Source organism: Panthera leo, chromosome A1 (assembly GCF_018350215.1).
Source record: "Panthera leo isolate Ple1 chromosome A1, P.leo_Ple1_pat1.1, whole genome shotgun sequence".
Classification (NCBI taxonomy): Eukaryota; Metazoa; Chordata; class Mammalia; order Carnivora; family Felidae; genus Panthera; species Panthera leo.
Genome location: NC_056679.1, coordinates 149,854,670 through 149,875,158, shown reverse-complemented (window position 1 = coordinate 149,875,158; position 20,489 = coordinate 149,854,670). Strand labels below are relative to the sequence as shown.

Genomic DNA, 20,489 nt, shown 5'->3' with positions numbered 1-20,489 from the left:
GAGCTTACAGAAAGACACTGAATATTTGATAATTATCAAATTATATAACAAATCAGTTTATGTAAAAATAATAAAACAAATTATATATAAATCAAATTATATAAAAATAATTTTTAAAGATTATCACGTTCTGTAGTTCTATGCCACACTTAAACTATTCACCCATCATGTAAAATAGAAGTTTGGTCATCATTTAAGTACAAATTACAGTTAAGATATAAATGCCATGTAGTAATAAAAATTAAAGGAGAGTACAGAATATAACAATTATCCTTACTTTGTCAGAGATAGTCTAATAAAAGCTGAATTATTTCTGTCATCTTCACTGTGGCCACTCTGATCCAAATCCATATTCTGAACAAATAAGCCAAACACAAGAGTACAGGAACAATGAACTCAATATTAAAGGTACCTTCATCCTGCTACAATGCTATTTCCTCAAATTCCAAAACCTTCCTAGTCCAAGAGCAATGTTTTCCAAGTGTGTCAAATGCCTGTTTCAAATGCCTATAAATGAGAATACATTATAAAATACCTTATTTCATCAGTGTCTGGAACTTTTGTGTAAGGTAGAATGGCTCGAACACGCCTTCTATCTTCTACTGGCTAGAAATCATAAAAAAAAAAAAAAAAAAAGATTTACAATAGATAATCTCTTCATGTCAAAGTCAAATCAGGTTATGTCCACATAAAGTTAAAACCAACAAAAATCCACATTATGAACACCACAGGATCAGTCAAACTATTTTTTACTCAGGCTATAAATACCTAAAGCCTAGAAATGCTGGTCTTGTTTCTGTTGCTGCTTTTTTACAAATTCTTTTAACTGTATAACCAATGTTTGTATCAAGTAATAGGAGTAACCATTTAATTTTAAATGAACTACGCAGAAAATATAAATTAACCTTTTTCTAATGAAGTAGAAGGCATTTCAGAATCTTACGGCAACTTCAGGATTAGCCCTATACGATCAGTGATTCCTCCTCAACCCTTTAAAAATATTTGTTAAGCTATCACCATACAGTATTATAAAAAAAAAAAAAAAAAAAAAATTTAGAAACGTAAAGACAAAATTACAGAAAAATTATTTTATTTTTTTAAAGAAGGTGGCAGTTTTGCTAATACGACAGAATTAAAATTCAATATGGTATTTCTTGAATTATAATAAACACCATAAAAAACTGAACAAGAGCTAACCTCATTAGTAAAGTGAAGTAATAAATTTTTGAAAAATATTTTATTCAAGTTTTACTTGCCTCTGGTGGTGCAACTGGATAAAGCAATTTTTCTCCTTTAAGCAAACAGGAAACATGACTGTAATAACCTATTAGGTCTGACAGTGAAGAAAAACGTCTTCCACCAATGTAGTAATCGCCACACATAGCAATAATCCTATTTGTACAGGAAAAAAAAAAAATACAGTATAAAAAAATCTTTAGAGCCAATGTGGAGACCAATTTCTAAATTTAGAAATGCTAAATCTCTAATTCTCATACTCTTTTATCTACATCCTGTTTTAAAGTATCACTTATTCATATTTTCACCAATGCAAATTTACTTGAGGTTATTTCTTCTAAAAACATATATGTATATACTTGATACAAAATATTTATCTGACTTATAAACCCATTACATAATTTACTGCAATAAATATAAATCTAACTATAGATACCTCTGCTCACCTTTTATATTTAAGACTGAATAGCAATTTTAATAAGTTTTATCTGGCTAAAAGTAGCTTTATATACTCTTCAAATATTTATAGAGAACTATTTACATTTATTTATAGAGAATTATTATAATAATTTCACATTCTATGTGTGGTATAAAGTACTTTGAAAACTCATTTTAAAATCTAAAAATTGGGGCGCCTGGGTGGCTCACTCAGTCAATATGTGAGATCAAGCCTAGAGTTGGGCTGTGCACTAACAGCCCAGAGCCTGCTTGGGATTCTCTCTCTACTCCTCTCTCTCTCTCTCTCTCTCTCTCTGTTCTTCCCCTGTTCATGCTGTCACTGTCTCTCATAAATAAACTTAAAAATAAATAAATAAATAAATAAATAAATAAATAAATAAATAAATAAAATCTAAAAGTCAAGGGTATACAACCATTTTATCAGTTAATGGTATAGGCACTATATGACTTTTTTCCCAATGTCTGCCATAAAAATAAAATTAAAGACAATATAGGTACATATATTTATACAGACTTTGATATCTGTGCTTAAAAATCTGTATACCTTTAACTGACATGAATGATTACAAAGAATTTCAGAACAATGAAGTAAAATAAATTAAAGGGCACACACCTTGACTCTTTAAATACTGTTTCCTCAATGTGGTTACTCTGTATTTAAAAATATATTGTTCTTTATTTCTGCTTTACCAAAGTTTCTTTATAATTCTTTATACTTTAAAAGTGATAATTATATTTGAGATTAGCATAGTAATGCCCAGTAATCTGTTTTTAAACAAAAAATGCAAGCATTCAATAATATCTACTCTATAATCATCCGTTTCAATCACTTAACTGAAAACAAATCACTTTCCCATCATTTAAATATTGCCGAATCATTCACTTTTATTAAAGCAAGTATATTTAAGAACACTACAGAAAAATCACTGTATTATACAGTCTCCCAAGAGAAATAAAGACTTACCTAAAATGGTTGACAACGTTTGTGTGGCTAAGGAATGAAAGTACAAAGGAGCCTGGCCTCCGATCACTCTCTCTTATAAGGTAGCTGCCGGACTTCCCTGCCTGCCTGAGGCGCTCTTCTGCTATAGTTCTGTCAAGTTTTCCATGATACCACCTAAGAGGAAAAAGGTGAGATTAGAATGCAAATAGCAATCAGAACATTATTATTAGTAGTTGAAAAACATACTACTAGAGGTTTTAAATACCTACATGTAACTTAAACATTTACCTTTTACTATGAACCGGTTATTCCAATTTTAACTCCATTATTAACTTTCTGTCTCTCAAAAAAGTTCATTTATTCAGTTTTTAATTTGTTCTATAAGCTCAGGACTAATCATCTCACATACGAATCGCTTCCATTTCTGCCCATCTCTCTACCTCCAGGATTGTCTACCTGGTCAAGATACAAACACTTATTACAATCAAATCTTAATTCAGAAAAATAAGAGTAAGATGGACAAATGGTAACAACTAATTTACTACCTCTCTATATACTGAGGAACCAAGATTTGATATAACAAGGCACAAAGATCCAGTAAGAAAATAAAACTTTATTCCCTTTATGTCTGTGCCGTACAACAGGAAAACAGAATGATACTATCTAAAGACTACTACTCTAATTCCCCATTTCAACATGAAGCTGATTATTCCCCTTGTTCTTAAGATCATCTACTCCATAAGCACACATCTGATCTTAATTCCTCAAATGTATTCAACAAACATGTGGAAAATAAATAACACCACTGTTCCTTTAACTTTCCTACTCTCAATTTAAATATATTCTACCTAACTATATTACCAGATAATCTAAACAAATGACTGTAGCATCATCCATGCTACCAATTTATGCCTATAAAAAAGTCTCGTGGACTGATATAAACAGAAGAATACTTAGAAACATACTGGAATTTTCACATGGCCATGGTACAACCTTCGTACTTGTAATCTTATCTTGGACACTCAGAGGAAGACAATAAAACATTCACATCCCAGTGATACATTTAATATCTGGCCGTAAGTCAACAGTCAAAACTATTATAGTCCTAGGACTGCTTTTGTAAACTTGCTATAATGAAAACTTACTGTTCTTGACTCATTAGTTTATATGAAAAAAAAAAAAATTCTCAAAAGAATTTTCAGTTTTCTTCTAAAAACCAACCCATTTTATTGAAGTCTGTACATAAAATTAAAATAAAGCAATGAAAAAAATCATGGAGCTTCATTTTAACCTATTAGGAAAAAAAGCTGCTAGTTTAGAGGAGAAGGGAAAGACCAATCAACACTGCATTCTTCTATAATTCTAATCTTCTTTATCTTAGAGGCTATCAATAAGTAAATTTAACTTTCAGCTTTTTTTTTTTTTTAATCTAAAAAGTTTAGACTATTGATGATTAAAAGTTCCCTGAGGAGTTAAAATTTAACCATACATGATCAGGACAAAATTTATGTAGAAATTTATTTAGTTGTGAAAATACATGTAACATGTCCTTAGAATATGAAACTGGTACATTACCTAAAGCAGTGTAGCTATACCACAGAGCAGATTTATTCACTGAACAGACAAAAATTAAAAACAATTTTAAGGAAAATCCCTCTTTTATGTGTGTTACATTTGTGAAATTTCTCTTATGTTTTACCCAAAATATCAAGATTAAAAAGCTGTATTTAATCTTTCATCTTTGAACCCACCATGAGATGATACACAAGGCCATGAGGTGTCACACAATTACTAATTTATAATACTTGAATAAAATCCTTTACTGATATATAAAAGATATATATGTTATCTTTAGTTTTTACCTCTATGCTGTCAGATTCTGGAATTAACACAGGTATTCAGTTTAAGACAGACATTACTCTAAATAAATAGCTTTGTTTCTTGAATATTACTAATTCCCTTTATGCCAAAAGCTCATTAAGCTTCAAATACATGATGTAAAACATGTATTTTTTTTATTTTTATTTGTAAATGAATAAACAAAATGGGTGAAGAAGAGTGGGAGATACAGACTTCCATTTATGGAATGAGTCACAGGAACAAAAATCACAGCATAACAGTCAATGATACTGTAATAGCAATGTATGATGACAGATGGTACCTACATTTGTAGTGAACATAGCATAATACATAAACTTGTCAAATCACTATGTTGTACACCTGAAAGTAATACAACATTGTGTGTCAACTATAGTAAAAAAAACACCTGTCAATTATTGATTATGATTACAAATTAGGTTATCCAGTAATAGGCTGGATGAGCACACATGTAGTTGAGTCTGATCCTTTTTTAAAAGTTTTGAAATTCCACGGTTAAAAATCTCTGGCTGTTCTACAAAAAAAAAAAAAAAAAAAAAAAAAAAAAAAAAAAAGAATTATCTTAATCAAAACTTAGACTTTCTTGAATTATCTTTATTATTTATTTCAAATTATCAAGGTGTATCATAACAATATTTTAAATATATCTGCACAACAATTTTAAAGCTACTATTGAAGCATAAAAACGACTTTAATTAAACTGTAAAAACCTGGAAGTCAAAAAAAATCAGTATCATACTAGGTAAAATAATAATTGTATTATAATTGCAGATAGCATCATGACATGTAGCTAAAACAAATATTTTATAAGTAGATCACAAATCCAGCGTGATAGGATTTGACTGAAATACTTCACAGAGTTATAGGACCTAAATTACTATATCTAATGAGCAGTAGTCCTTGGGTCTTTAAAACAGTGTCTTTCAACCCCTTTTGAACCCAGGACCTTTTTGATAAACATAAAAATTTCACCTATCAGGAGATTCAGAATACTTAGGTTGGCAATTTCTCACAGAGGATCATTTCAGATTCTATTTAACCCCAGGAGAAAAAAAAAAAAAATGCTGAAAATACTTTAACTTTCTGAAATTTGTAGTAAAATTCATTTTATATAAAAAATAATGTGGAATATGGCTTCTCAAAACACACCCCCATACCAAAGATATGACACTCTCCTACAGGAGATAGGTCCCTAGTAGACATTAGTTTAAGATTCAATTTAACAAAAATGCTACACTTCCTAACTGTACACAGTTACAGTAACATTACAAGGAAATGAAAAAATCTCTTTAATCATCCCCACTATTCATTTACAATCAAAGTCTTGTACCTTGTTAAGAGTAGTTTTGCTGGTTGGTGATTGTTTTCAAAGAAGTTAAAAAAAAACACCAAATACAAGAAATGCAACTGAGGCTAGAGTATCTCGAACACCTAAGTATTAACTGGTGTTGTATTGGATATGAGGATATTCTTTCTGAGTGTAACAGGAAATTACCAAGTATCTATGGGTGGCATTATCTAAGGTAAATTTATTACTGTGCTTATTACATTTATGGCAATTTTTACTCAGAGAATGTACGTGGCACAGAGTAATATTAATTTTAAAAGCATTTGTTAAATAAAGGAAGAAGTGTCAAATCATAAACCATAATGTTGGAAAAAATGTGACGAAAATTTCTTCTTTATTGTCCATAATAAGAAAGTTCTGATCTTTGAGGATTGCTAACTAGGTCTAAAAAGAATATGAAAATAATTTAGTATGACAGAGCTGAAAGAAGGATGGCTACACTGACGTTTCCTAAATGTCTTCAAAAGAGATGAAACCAAGTGGTGAGATGAAGACTTACCAGAAACGTCCATGACTAGGGTCAAGTCCAGCCTCTCCATTTTGCACCCCTTTACCATCATTTGTGAAATATGGGAAACAATCTCCATCTCAACCTTAGAATAAATTAAGTATTTGTCCTAAATTCCTCTAAAAATATATAAAAATGAAAAACTGCTACACAGGCTATAATTGCATAATGATTAAATAAAGACTGGAGCCATGGTGCTTCTGTTTGAATAGAACCTTTGACACCTGGCTGTACAAATATGGGCAAATGACTTAATTTCTGAGCCTCAGTTTTCTCCTCTATAAAAGGCATATAATAACAGTTATCTACTTCATAGGAGGTTGGCTTGATATTATTGTTAAATGAATTAATACATATAAAACTATATATACATGTAAAAACTACAAGATTAATACAAATTTCATCAATGAAAATCTCTAATTTTAAGACTGTGGCATAATGGATGATTAGTCTGTAGATAACCTAAGCCCCAATTACCTTCCTATTTTCCAGTTTTGTTCACCTTCCAGCTAATTTTGGGTAGAGAAAAGAAGAAACCAATCTTTGTTTCTGCTAAAGTATCATCTTTAAGAGGAAATTTCTTTCCCCAAAATTCCTTTTCTGAACCCTATACATTAAGTGGGACTGGAGGTGCCATTGTATTCATAAACTAGAAATTCTTCCATTTCTCCTGGCAACTCTGGAACAGCCTCAGATAGCTCCATTCTTTCTCAAGTGGATCTATTCTTTGGAGGGATGACAAAGCCAGTATGCATTTGATACTATGACTTAAATTTCCCTATTAATATAGCACTTTAATAGTAAAATATCTAATGTTCTCCTATTTAAAAGTAAATTACCCCTCTCTCTCTTTTTTTTAAGGACGTAGGGAAAACAGGAAATTTAAAAAGTAAATATTTTTTTCTCAGCTAGCTTCGCAATTTTTTTAAGAAATCTATTCTTTTTCCCAAGTTTTTATTTAAATTCCAGTTAGTTAACATATGGTGTAGTTTTTGTTTCAGGAGTAGAACTTAGTGATTCATCAGTTACACATAACACCCAGTGCTCATCACCACAAATGCCCTCCTTAATGCCCATCACCCATTTAACCCATTCCCCCCCTCCCCCCCTCCCCTCTGGCAATCATCAGTTTGTTCTCTATAGTTAAGAGTCTGTCTGTTGGTTTGATCTCTTCCCCCACCCCCATCCCCTGCCCTATGTTCATTTGTTTTGTTTCCTTTTTTTTTTTTTTTTTTTTTTAATGTTTATTTTTGAGAGAGAGAGAGACAAAGCACAAGCAGGGAGGGACAGAGAGAGAGGCAGACACAGAATCCAAAGCAGGCTCCAGGCTCTGAGCTGTCAGCACAGAGCCCAATGAGGGGCTCAAACTCACAAGCCATGAGATCATGACCTGGGCTGAAGTCAGACACTTAACTGACTGAGCTGCCCTGGTGCCCTGTTTGTTTCGTTTCTTAAAGTTGAGAAATGAACAGGCAGATACAGAGTCCCTTGATATCCTTTTATTAGAAACTACATAATCAGTTTATCCAAAATATCTAACACCCAAGATGATACTATATATTTAAAAAGTCAACCATAAAAGAGACAAGTTGGACAAGCTGCAGGAATTACTTTACCTTCAAATTTGGAATGACATGAATTATTTTTATAGACTCACGTTGTACACTGGAGGAGGACTTTTGAGGGGTCTTACAGGGGCCTTTGTGCTCTTTAGTTGGTCTCTCCTGACCAGGAAAAATAATACAATTTTCCTATGCAACGAGAAAACCAGCTGGTCTGAATATGGACACTTCATTCAAACTATACAGTTACTTAAAACTAACTTGACAAGCCTAAATGGAAACTGTTTTACTACTAGAAAACAATTAAATAGTGTCACCATCAACAGACTTCCTTCTTCTAAAAAGGAAACTAAACTGAAGTTCCCAGATCACTTTTACTTTCCACTATGCTCTTCCTCTTAATTATATCACTGACAGGCACCAAGTTCTTACAGAGAAATACGTATGCAGATATCCAATTGCCAAGAAATCTCTTCTGTCACCTACATCACTTGGGATTCTGTGTGCCTGATCATACCACAAACTCCTAAAGTTTTTCTGTAATTCTCAAAGATGCTAATCAGATTTTCTTATACATGTTTTGTCCTTCCTAAAATTAAATCAGTTATTTCAAGATGGTAAGATACTAACAAAAAATTTAATAAAACTTATATACATCTCCTAAAGCCCTCATATTTCCTTTCAACAGAATTCTTATAGTCACCAAGTCTGAGCTGATGAAGGAAAAGAAACCTACTTTTTAAAGTGAATGAGAAAGTAATTTTGCTTTATACCAAGTGACTTTATTTGGTCTCTTTTTTCATATCACTATGCAGAGGGAGTAAAATTTGGTCATGAGTAAATTCATTTGAACAACCACTAGACGTAACAGGTTTAGTATACCTGCCCAGACTAAATGTATCACTTAAACTTGAGGGAAAATGTTTATGTATATGTTAGGTATATGTAATGTTTATCCTTATGTGCTAGGTATCTTGAGTATATTTGTGTTCAGGCAAATAACATGTGTGGGTGTATTTAGTTATATACCTCAAGCCAAATTAGCTCAAACCAAGGGCAGAAATTCTATTTCATTTTGCTCCAAGTACATACTTACAGGGTAAAAAGAGTTTTAATTCTTGGAACTATTTCTAAAGAAAAGCACTACCATGTGATCTACTCATCCAAAAATTCAGTCTGCTGAACAACTAACATATGAAAGGTGGGTATCAACATAATGCTTACATAGACAAAAGTGTATATATTAAAAGGCACTCAATCAAGATAGCCTCATTCTCATTACCCTTAACTCCCATCACCGTAGATAACAGACAATGAAGAGTAGAAAAAGCCACACTGTCTCTAAAAATGTTCTGAACTAATCAAACATGTTTTAAGAGAGAGAGAGAGAGAGAGGGAAGGAGGGAGGGAGGGAGGGAGGGAGGGAGGGAGGGGGAGAGAGAGAGAGAAGAGAAGAGAAGAGAAGAGAAGAGAAGAAAAAAGAAAGACAAGGAAAGGAGGAAGAAAACAAACATAAAAAGCACAATACCTAATACCTACTAGTAGGAGGCTAACATCAATTCCTGCCTCCAAGCTCAATCAGTTATATCTATGTAATTTCATGCCTCAAAAACTCTCAATTCTTGCAGCTGAGTTTTTCTTAGAACCTTAACAACTATAGGGTCATAATGGTAGGAAAACAGGGCAAGGAAATAACTTGTGGCCCCCTGGTCCAATACCTTGAGGCAACATAGTTGTAAACCACCTTAAAGCAATCCTTTATGTAAAAGGAAACATTGTTTCTCCAATTTTCACAATGTTCAGTCTAAAACTTTGAAGGTAATGATGATTCAGTGGCTACCTATTGCAACTAAAACATTTCTTAACCTTTAAGATATATCTTTAAAATACTGAATCTGAAGGTTAAAAGCAAACTTTAGTCTAACATTGCCTTCTCCATCTCCAACAAACTACGGCCAAGCATTGTGCTACATGGGAGAACACCACCGAACACCATGACAGAGAAATTTATGATCTTGTGGAGAATATAGACAAACCAAGCAACTGATATCTGGTCCAGTAAGTACTAGAATATGTGGGCACGGAGTAAAACATCAGTGTTAGGATTTTAGTATACACTTCCGGAAAAAAAAAAAAAAAACAAAAACTGATGGTCAAATGGAAACTTAAAAGATGAGTAGCAACTGATTCAGAAAAAGCAAGAGACTGAGAAGGTGACAAAGATGTCACAGGCAGAGGGAAAAGTACAGGCCAAAAATGGTTATATAGAGATATAAAAACAGGAGAATACTTCAAACTTTCAAAATATTCCTTACAAATCTAATTCTTATCAGAAAAAAAAAATGGAAATAAATATATGCTTTCAAATTAGACTAGACTTAAACCTTACTTGCTGAACGTCTTTCAGTTCCTCAAACAGAAATGTATCTCAAAGAACATTTTAAAAGTTCAAGATTTCCTAAAATTTATTCTCTAATCTGGTGCCAGGGCACCTGGGTGGCTCAGTCAGTTAAGTGTCCAACTCTTGATCTCAGCTCAGGTCATGATCTCATGGTTGGTGAAACTACTAACAACAGCACAGAGCCTGCATGGGATTCTCTCTCCCTCTCTCTCTGCCCCTCCCTGTTCTCTCTCTCTTTCTAAATATAAATAAATAACCTTAAAAAAATCTTTATAATCTGGTCCCAGCAATAACCCTATGGGGGGCATTATACCATTATACCACAGCTCAAACCCCTATCTCCCAACCAAATTACGTTTATTCACTCAAGCATTTTTAAAGCACCTACTACATTGTAAGCACCTCTCTCTCTGCACTTTCTCAAGGAGTTTTTCCTATGTAACTTTAAAAAAAAAAAAGGGGGGGGGTGGAAAGATTATGTAGCCAAAGGTCATTCCAGAAGCACTTCCCATGAATTTTTTTTCCCTCAGAATTTTCTATTCTTTATTTGTTCTTACTCATGGAAATATCAGTCCTTCCGTGCCAGCTCAAACTGTAACTACTATGAGAATGATTCCCAAATTCTTCTCACTAAAGCTCGTTTTCTTCCTAAGCATCAGGCCTAACAAGTACCTAAAATCTTCAACATAAGGTCAATACAGCCAAACCTAAAAAATTAGCAATAACCCTTACCAACACATATGCACAAACACACACACACCTCTTCCTCTTGCTTCTCTATACTGTTAATGGCACCAGCATCCTTCCTAACATTCAGACTCAAAACTTCAAAACCAACTTTGATTCCTTCCTATCACTCTAGCCATAAAACTAGTGCCAATCTGTAGATCACATCAACATCACTGGAGTTGCAATATACAAATTATTCTCCAGTTTTCCATTCCCTCCTCGAATACTCCAAGCCCTCTTTTCTTCTCACACTGTTCTTCCTACAACTGTGGGAAGATCCATCTTCCTGGTAGGCTCTTCCTAAACCATAGGCTTAATCATTTTACTCTAATAACTTAGAAGTCTACAAATGGCTATCCATTAGCAAATGAGGGACAAACTATTCAACATGGCATTCAAAGGCCACCACAAAAGGCTCCAGTCTATCTTTGAGAGAGAGATACAGAATTTAGAGAAAGTCAAAAAAGAAAAAGAGGTTTAAGTTTTGAAGTATGTTCATCATTATCAAACTTAACATTTGTCTATTGCTTATCTAGAAATGAGAATTAGCTATCCGTTGACTTTTAAAAAGCTATTTTTTTTTCCACTCTGGTATCTTACATTTCTTCAAGTTCATTACGAAACCAAAAGGCCCTCAACAGCATAACCATAGTAACTATCTAAAGAAAGAACTGTTTTCCAGGTACCATGGCCAGAGCAATGATACATACCTTAGAGGGCGTTTGTTAAAGGCAGGAGAGCAAGGCACAAGCTAATAATTATTTCTCATACTGGTTTTAAATTTATACCCTTTTAGCTTGTCTCTTCAAATAAATAGATCTGGTCTCAAGGCATTCTTGCACAAAGAAATTAAACATTAATAGCTCTCTGAAATCTATCCACAAAATGTCAGTTTAAAATGTATTAGCAGGACACCTGGATGGCTCAGTCAGTTGAGCAACCAATTTCGGATCAGGTCATGATCTCGAGGTTCACAGGTTCCAACCCATGTCAGATTCTGGACTGACGTATCAGAGTCTGTAGGCTTCTTCGTATTCTGTGTCTCCCTCTCTCTCTCTCTCTGCCCCTCCCCCGTGCTCGCTAGCATTCTCTCTCTCTCTCTCTCTCTCTCTCTCTCTCAAAAATAAACATTAAAAAAGGTTTTAGTAAAAAAAAATAAAATAAAATATATTACTTTGATAGATTTGAATGTCTACTATCCCAATTTTTGCTAAGTTTCAATGAATTACAAATAAATTACAAATAAATTATCTAAGAAGCTACAGATAATTTTGATTAAAATTCTGTATTTACATTAACAGAAATCAAAGGATCAACCTATTGATTTATTAAAATTAGGGGTTTGGGGGAGCACATGAATGGTTCAGTAGGTTGAACATCCAACTCCGGCTCAGGTCATGATCTCATGCTCATGGGTTCAAGCCCTGCATTGGACTCTGCTGACAGCTCAGAGCCTGGAGCCTGCTTTGGATTCTGTGTATCCTTCTCTCTCTGCCCCTCCCCTGCTCACACTTGTCTCTCTGTCTCTCAAAAAATAAGATAAACCATTAAAAAAAATTAGGTTTCCCCACCCCCCAGAGTGTATTTTATTTTGCATCAACACTGTTTCTCAAGCAAAACAAATAACCATAATTGCTGGTAAGTATTTAATTTGCTTCAGTACTCCTATATGAAAACTATGGAAAACAAGACTGTTTTTCTCAAGTTGTTTCTCACTTAATAATACATAAGGTACTATTTAATAGTACATAACATGTAATAATACCAGAAACAATTGTTCAATCCTTGGCCATATCAAGCATTCTAACATTAGATATCAAACAGTACTCTATACAGTTGGCTCTGAATAATCAGGGGTTAGGTGTACCAACCCCACACAATGGAAAATCTGCATATAACTTTTGACCCTCCCAATATTTAACTACTAATAGTTTACTTTTCAAGCCTTACTGATAACACAGCCAATTAAACAATATTTTGTATGTTGTGTGTATTCTATATTGTGTTCTTATAATAAAAAATGTTATTCAGAAAATCCTAGGGAAGAGAAAAAAACATTTACAGTACTATATGCTGTATTTATTGAAAAAATCCACATGTACATTAATCTATGGAGCTCAAACATGTGTTGTTCAAGGGTCAACCAGAAAGTAAGTATACTTCTCTGAAAGTATGTTCTCTGAATATCCCTGAAGATAGCATACTTCATTGAAAACACTACATTTTTTAAAGGAAGCTTTTGCCTGTTAGCCATTAGTAAGAGATGCAACATGATTCTGTACTTATTTATGAACATGGTGTTCCAGCACCTGGGCCCCCCAAACACCTTTACTCTGAATTCTCACAATATCTGTTATCTACCCAACTTACTGAAACTCAAAGATGCTGATTTGGAAGTTGCCTGTTCAGCAGCCATCCCATTCGGGGAAAAGACTCCCACGCCCTCTCTGGGAGGTCTTTTAACATCATGGTTTCTGGAGAAGCTTTCATTTAATTTGAAGGACATTCCAAGGTGAGTAACTGAACCAAAAAGAATCAAACTCTATGTTCAAATATTCTGTTCACACTGGAACTGAAAAAGAGTCGGTTCTCTGATAGCATAAACTATAGGATGCATGGTCAAAAAAAAAAAAAAAAAAAGGATTTGTGTGTGTTTGCTAAATTTCCCACCACTTGGAAGAGTGAGTTGACAGGGCAAAACAGAGGGAAATGTAGAGTCAGGATTGCATTCAAATCCCTGATTCCAGTTCTGAGATCCCAGAAACAAGCCTACTCTTCCCTTTGTTTGTCTGTTCATCTCATCCTTTTATTACCTCTAGACCAGCTTTTTGATCTCTAGCTTCTTTCACATTTTTAAAAAAACTACTGGACCCAAACAAAATTTGTTTATGTGTGTTATATATACATCAATATTAGTTGTATTAGAAATGAAACTGAGAACATTATCTGAATACTCATACATGTTTCTACATTTAATTAGTGTCTGCTATTGCTGTGGTTCATAGTATATGCAGACCGTTACTTAATGAGGTTACTTATAAGTTAGACGAATATAGTATCTAACCATGCCTATCAAGTGTTCTATACTCCACTCCATTAAAATCCATTGCTCTATCATTTACTCGTGAATATTTTGCAGCATCATGTAACAGTCACTTGCAATATTAGTTCACCGAGCTATGACAGTCTTCCAAGTTTCAACATATTTTATAATATCAAAACATCACATTCTTTATATCACCACTAGACAGAAAGTACACTTGAGGGTTGTGCAAAGTATGCATGTCTGGCCCTTGCCTGGTTCCTGGGAGATAACCTCTAAGCCTCTGAAATATCCTGCCCAAAAAGAGTGTCTTTGTTTACTGAGAACCCTGGGCCACACTAGATATTTATGATTAACAATGTGATTTATGGTGTGGACCCTGGTCCATATAGTATCACTTTGGCTTCTGGAATCAAACAGATGGAGTAACTAAGGTCAGCCACAGTGGGGCTCCAGACCTATAGAATCAACCCTTAATAAAAATTCTGGACACCAAGACTCAGGTGAGCTTTCCTGAGTGACTGGTGGTGTCACACACTGCTGTTGGGAGAATTAAGCACTGTCTATCCGACTCCAGTGGAAGGGGACAACTAGAAGCCTACATCTAGTCTCTTCTGGACTCTGACCTATACACTTTCTTCCTTAGCTGACTTTAATGTGTATCCTTTTGCTACAATAAATGGTTACTATGAGTTTAACAGCTTTGCTGAGTTCTGTTAGTCCTTTAAGAAAATCACTAAACCTGAGGTTTTAGGGACCTCAAACAACCACCATCAAGATCATCATAAAAATCATTAAGTATGTGCAAAATTCTCAAACTCACAGATACAAGATTCTGAAAATTCTAATTTTTACTTAAAAGCTCAAATTTTGCTTGAAAGAACCAAATATTTCCAGTTATTTTCCTTAAAGTGACAGACTCACTTTGTTCTTTTTCAAGAAAACATCTGTTAAGTGCTCAATTCTGAATTACCATAGTTTGTTGTCCTTTATAATAAAAATAGGATGTCATAAAGGCAGCAGGTAGTTCAGCTCTCAACTCAAATAATCACACACTGCTTTTCCTTAAGACAATGTACTTAGAAATACAGTATTATGTATATTTTCAATTTCACAACACAAAATATTAAAAAAACATACATGCAAAGACTGCAACTTAATAATTTTTACTGCTACATTAAGCCATTCTTATTTTTTTTTTCCTAATGTTTATTAATTTTTGAGAGAGAGACACAGTGCAAGTTGGGGGGCGGGCAGAAGGAGGGAGATAGAATCTGAAGCAGGCTTCCAGGCTCTGAGCTGTTAGCACAGAGCCCAACTCAGGGCTCAAACTCACAAACCTAAACTCACGAACCAGGAGATCATGACCTGAGCAAAAGTTGGACACTTAACTGACTGAGCCACCCAGGTACCCCTACATTAAACCATTCTTTTTTTTTTTTAACTTATTTTTTATTTTTTTAAATTTACATCCAAATTAGCATATAGTACAACGATTTCAGGAGTAGATTTCTTAGTGCCCCTTACCCATTTAACCCATTCCCCCTCCCACAACTCCCCAGTAACCCTCAGTTTTTTCGCCATATTTACGAGTCTCTTCTGTTTTGTCCACCTCCCTGTTTTTATATAATTTTTGTTTCTCTTCCCTTATGTTCATATATTTTGCCTCTTAAAGTCATATGAGTGAAGTCATATGATTTTTGTCTTTCTCTAATTTCACTTAGCATAATACCCTCCAGTTCCATCCACGCAGTTGCAAATGGCAAGATTTCATTCTTTTTGATTGCCAAGTAATACTCCATTGTATGTATATACCACATCTTCTTTATCCATTCACCCATTGATGGACATTTGGGCTTTTTCCATACTTTGGCTATTGTTGATAGTGCTGCTGTAAACATGGGGGTGCATGTGTCCCTTCGAAACAGCACACCTGTAGCCCTTGGATAAATGCCTAGTAGTGAAATTGCTGGGTCATAGGGTACTTCTATTTTTTGTTTTTTGAGGAACCTCCATACTGTTTTCCAGAGTGGCTGCACCAGCTTACATTCCCATACATTAAACCATTCTTAATTGAAACCAGTTTTGTTTGTTTGGTCAAAATACAGCAGTGACAAATACAATGACTAATGGTACAGTCTGGTGCCACTACATCAATTTACACTGACGTACCAGAAATTTTACCTCACATTGCTCTGCATTGCACCATCAGTGCAAATGTGTCAACAAAGTGGAAATAATGGCTTAGTGTTATGAAAACCATTTTAACTTTACAGATCTCTTGAAAGGGTCTCAAGGAACCCTAGGGTTCAGAACCAACACCTCATCAAAGCAGACTAGAAGAAGCCATTGATTCCAGGGAAGCTATTCCAACCTCTTTCCTCAACAACCGCAGCTGTTCTATAGAAGACAAGGTCATCACCAGTATAACTACAATTTTAATTACTTTCTATTTCCTTATGCCAAGCCCACTCAGTCTCCATTAGTTATGAACATTTGGTTCATTGTTTTTAAATAAGATCAGCTCCATTATCAAGTACCCTATTTCCAAATAATTTATTTATTCAAACATTATTACATTTTACTGATACGTTTAAGATGTTTTAACTTCCTAGCTTTGACATCTTTCTTCTGGTTAGTAATATTTTGATGATCAACTCTATTCTCTCTAGATTAATTTTTCTTTAGTTGAATAACAGGCTTAGAGAATTCTTTGAAATTCTTTTAAAATTCCTGTTTCTACTTAATGGTTTGCTATGTTCCTTACCTTTAACATACTTTCAGCAATTCTTCAGTTAATCTTACAGATAACTCTTAAGTTCTGCACAGAGAAATGAACTTCAAGCCAGCCAACTAAAATCTAATTGATCTTCAAAATCGATAAACTCCTTGACATTACTTGACACAGCCAACAACATAAGTCTTTCCTCTAGTCAAAACATCACATACACCTGCTGCTTCTTCTCTCCCCCCTTCCCTCCCCCGCTAAAATTTTCTCTCCAGGTACCCAACCAGCCACACATCTTTCAACTACTATGCACACATCAATTCCAGAAAAGGCCTCATCACATTAAAAATGTAATTATATAATGGAAGGCACAGCACAAAAAGTATTCCATAAATAGTCCTACAACAATCAATTGGATGTTTGGAAATAGTCAACTTAGATTGTAAAACAATACCAAATTAAACGCCAGATAAATTATTTAAAAAATGAAACTATAAAAACTATAGTTTTATATATAAATTTAGATAGATGGCAATCTATATTCAAAGAAGCCAAAAAAGAAAAAAATATACACAAAGATGATTGAGATTTTACATCATAATGATTCTGTTAATATAAAAGTAAAGCAAAATATTAAATGCACATATTTGTTCACATAACAAACAAGGATCATCACAGTAGCCGTGTACAATATTATGATTACATAAGACAGAATTATTTAATGGCTAGAGATCTGACTAAATAAATTAGACACATCTGATTGAAAATTACATTGCTACTTAAAAGAATACACAAAAAAATCTCCTCAATGACTCCTATTCAGACACCCTATTTAAAATTACATCTTCCCTGGTACACATGGGTAGCTCAGTTTGTTAAGCTTTCAATTTAGGCTCAGGTCATGACCTCGCAGTTTGTGAGTTTGAGCCCCGGGTCTGGCTCTGTGCTCACAGCTCAGAGCCTGGAGCTGGCTTCGAATTCCCTGTCTCCCCTTCTCTCTGCCCCTCCCATGCTCACATTCTGTCTCTGTTTCTCAAAAATAAAGAAACGTTAAAAAAAATTTTTTTAATTACACCTTCCCTTCTAACATCGGCAATACCACTTTATCCTGACCAACTTTTCCCTCTTTTTTTTTTTTGTCTTAGCACTATTACATCTAACATTTTGCACAACTTATTTATTAGATTTATTATCTTCCTACTTCTAGCAAAATGTAACCTCCAAAGGGGAAGCTATCTTCATGTTTGTTTATTTATCCCAAAGCATTTAGAACAGTGGCTGGTAAAAGGCAGGTTCTAAAAAATGTATCTGTTAAATAAATAAATATATTTAAAAAGTGGTAAACAGTTGACCTTAGAAACCATAATGAGAGAATTGACAGCCAGTAGTAGAATAATTTTATCCCTTATTTATTTACATTTGTTTTCACTCAAGTTTAGTTGATACACTGGAGGTGTACAGAATAGTAATTCAACTATACATTATGCTATGCTCACCACAGATGTAGCTACCACCTGTCCCAATCCAATGCTATCATAATACCGCTGACTATATTCCCTATGCTGTACCTTTCATCCCCCCTGACTTACTGATTCCATAACTGGAAGCCTCCATTTCCACTCCACTTCACCCATTTGCCCATACTCCCACCCACTGCCCCTCTGGCAACTACCACTTTTTTCTCTTTATTTATGGGTCTGCTTTTTTTTATATGTATTTTGTTTTTGAGATTCCACTTATCAGTGAAATCAAATGGTATTTGTCTTTCTCTATACATATTTTTCTTATACACATCGCATTTTCCCCCACATAACAAATATAAATTGCCTACTGGAAAACTTAATCTTAACACTCATAACAATCACATATATGTTATATATATATGTATATATTTATGAGCAAACATATACACATAAATAATAGCAATGGTTACTAATAAGATAATAAAACAAAGGAGGTATGAGGGAGCAGAGACTTTTTCCTGTATTATTTGGTTTTTGTTTATTTCACAAGAAGTATTCATGCAATACTTATAACATTGATTACAGCAGAATAAGCAAATAAAATACAAGAAAAAGAAAAAAAGAAGTTTGTCCATTTGAAATCATCCCAGAGTTCCTGAGGCAGTTACAATGTCAGGAGCCCGAATTTCACAGGAAGAAGAACGCCATCGGCAGCCACACTTTTTCCCTCAGAGTATTTCCCAAATGTGGTCACAAAGAGGCTGAGAAAACAAGCAAACAACCCAGGTCTTCTGCCTGGGTCCTACTGGGAGGAAAAGAATCCAGCAGAGCTTTTGATGGTCTCACAAAGCTGGTAAAACACATATGAGAGCAAAGAGCCAGGATTCCTATCATAGAGGAGAGACAGAGGAACTGAAGGATAAACTGAACTAATTCCCCTCTAAAGATAATTACTAAATTCTGAAGCTAGAAGAAATCTAGCAAAGACTCTGCATAGCAAAATGCAGTATTTAAAATGTTGTGATTAAAGTGATTAGACTGCATTCTATCTGTTTAGCAGAAGAAAGGGTGAGCAAATTGCCACTCAGATTCCCTATAAAATGTTAACATGTCCTGCATTTAATTAAAAATTAACGGCACACGCTGAGACAGAACCCAATAGAAAACAAACAAAAAACAACAAAAACAAATATAAAACTTCAAACACAAAGCAAAAGCTGTTTCTTAGATTAATAAGATCAACAGACTCTAGAAAAACTGATCAAAAGAAAAAAAAAAGCCACAAATTACCAATTTCAGACCCACAGGTAAATAAATCTGAAATTAACAGAGACTGTAGCGACTCAAGAAAATATAGGAAAAGACAAAATAAATAAAAAGGTGGAATTTAACCATAAAATTGGTAAGATTAAAAAGCAAATTAACAAAATTAAGAACTACATACAAGATCAACATCACATTAGGCATATTTTTAAGAAGCTAATAAATGAGTAGCTTACAGAGAAAATGTCCTTATTGAACCACAAAAAGAGGGGGTTCCTGGGTGGCTCAGTTACTTAATCCATCCAACTCTTGATTTCAGCTCAGGTCATGATCTCACGTTTGGTGGGTTTGAGCCCCGCCTCTGGCTCTGCACTGACAGTTCAGAAGCTGCTTTGGGATTCTCTCTCTCCCTCTCTGCCCCTCCTGTGCACACTCTCTGTCTCTCTCAAAATAAATAAATAAATAAAAACTAAAAAAAAAAAAATAAACAAACTTATGAAGCATAAAAAGAATAGAGGAATAGAAAATACAGAACAGAGCATAAAAGATGAGTGGGACAGAATTTTTTTTTTTTTTTAAAGTGATTAACATGCATGTGGAGTCTCAGAGGAGTGAAAGAGAATGGAATAAATGCAAAATCTGAAGAGAAAATGGCCAGGAATTTTTCAAACCCAAGGAAAGATATCAACCCAAATATTCAAGCAGCTCAGTATACCTCAAAAACGGAAGGAAGAAAGGAAGAAAGGAAGAAAGGAAGAAAGGAAGGCAGGCAGGCAGGCAGGCATGGAGGAAGGAAAGGAGGGAGGCCCGCCAAGCCCTGTCACATATAGGCACATCATAATAAAGATACTACAAAACAAAGACTACATTTTAAGAGCAGTCAGAAGAAAAATGCATTATCTTCAAAGAAATAACAATAAAATCTTTG

The 20,489-nt window shown here is 34.2% G+C and overlaps 1 protein-coding gene across 1 annotated transcript in view; it reads right to left on the bottom strand.

Moving 5' to 3' along the window:
• RASA1 (RAS p21 protein activator 1) overlaps positions 1-20,489 on the bottom strand; it is a 115,232-nt gene that overhangs the window by 58,935 nt on the left and 35,808 nt on the right. Inside the window, exons 2-4 of the mRNA XM_042942920.1 lie at positions 2,660-2,812; positions 1,257-1,392; positions 536-606 (exon numbers count right to left, since the gene is read on the bottom strand). Coding sequence (XP_042798854.1) covers positions 536-606; positions 1,257-1,392; positions 2,660-2,812 — 360 coding nt within the window. The remainder of the gene's footprint in view (positions 1-535; positions 607-1,256; positions 1,393-2,659; positions 2,813-20,489) is intronic.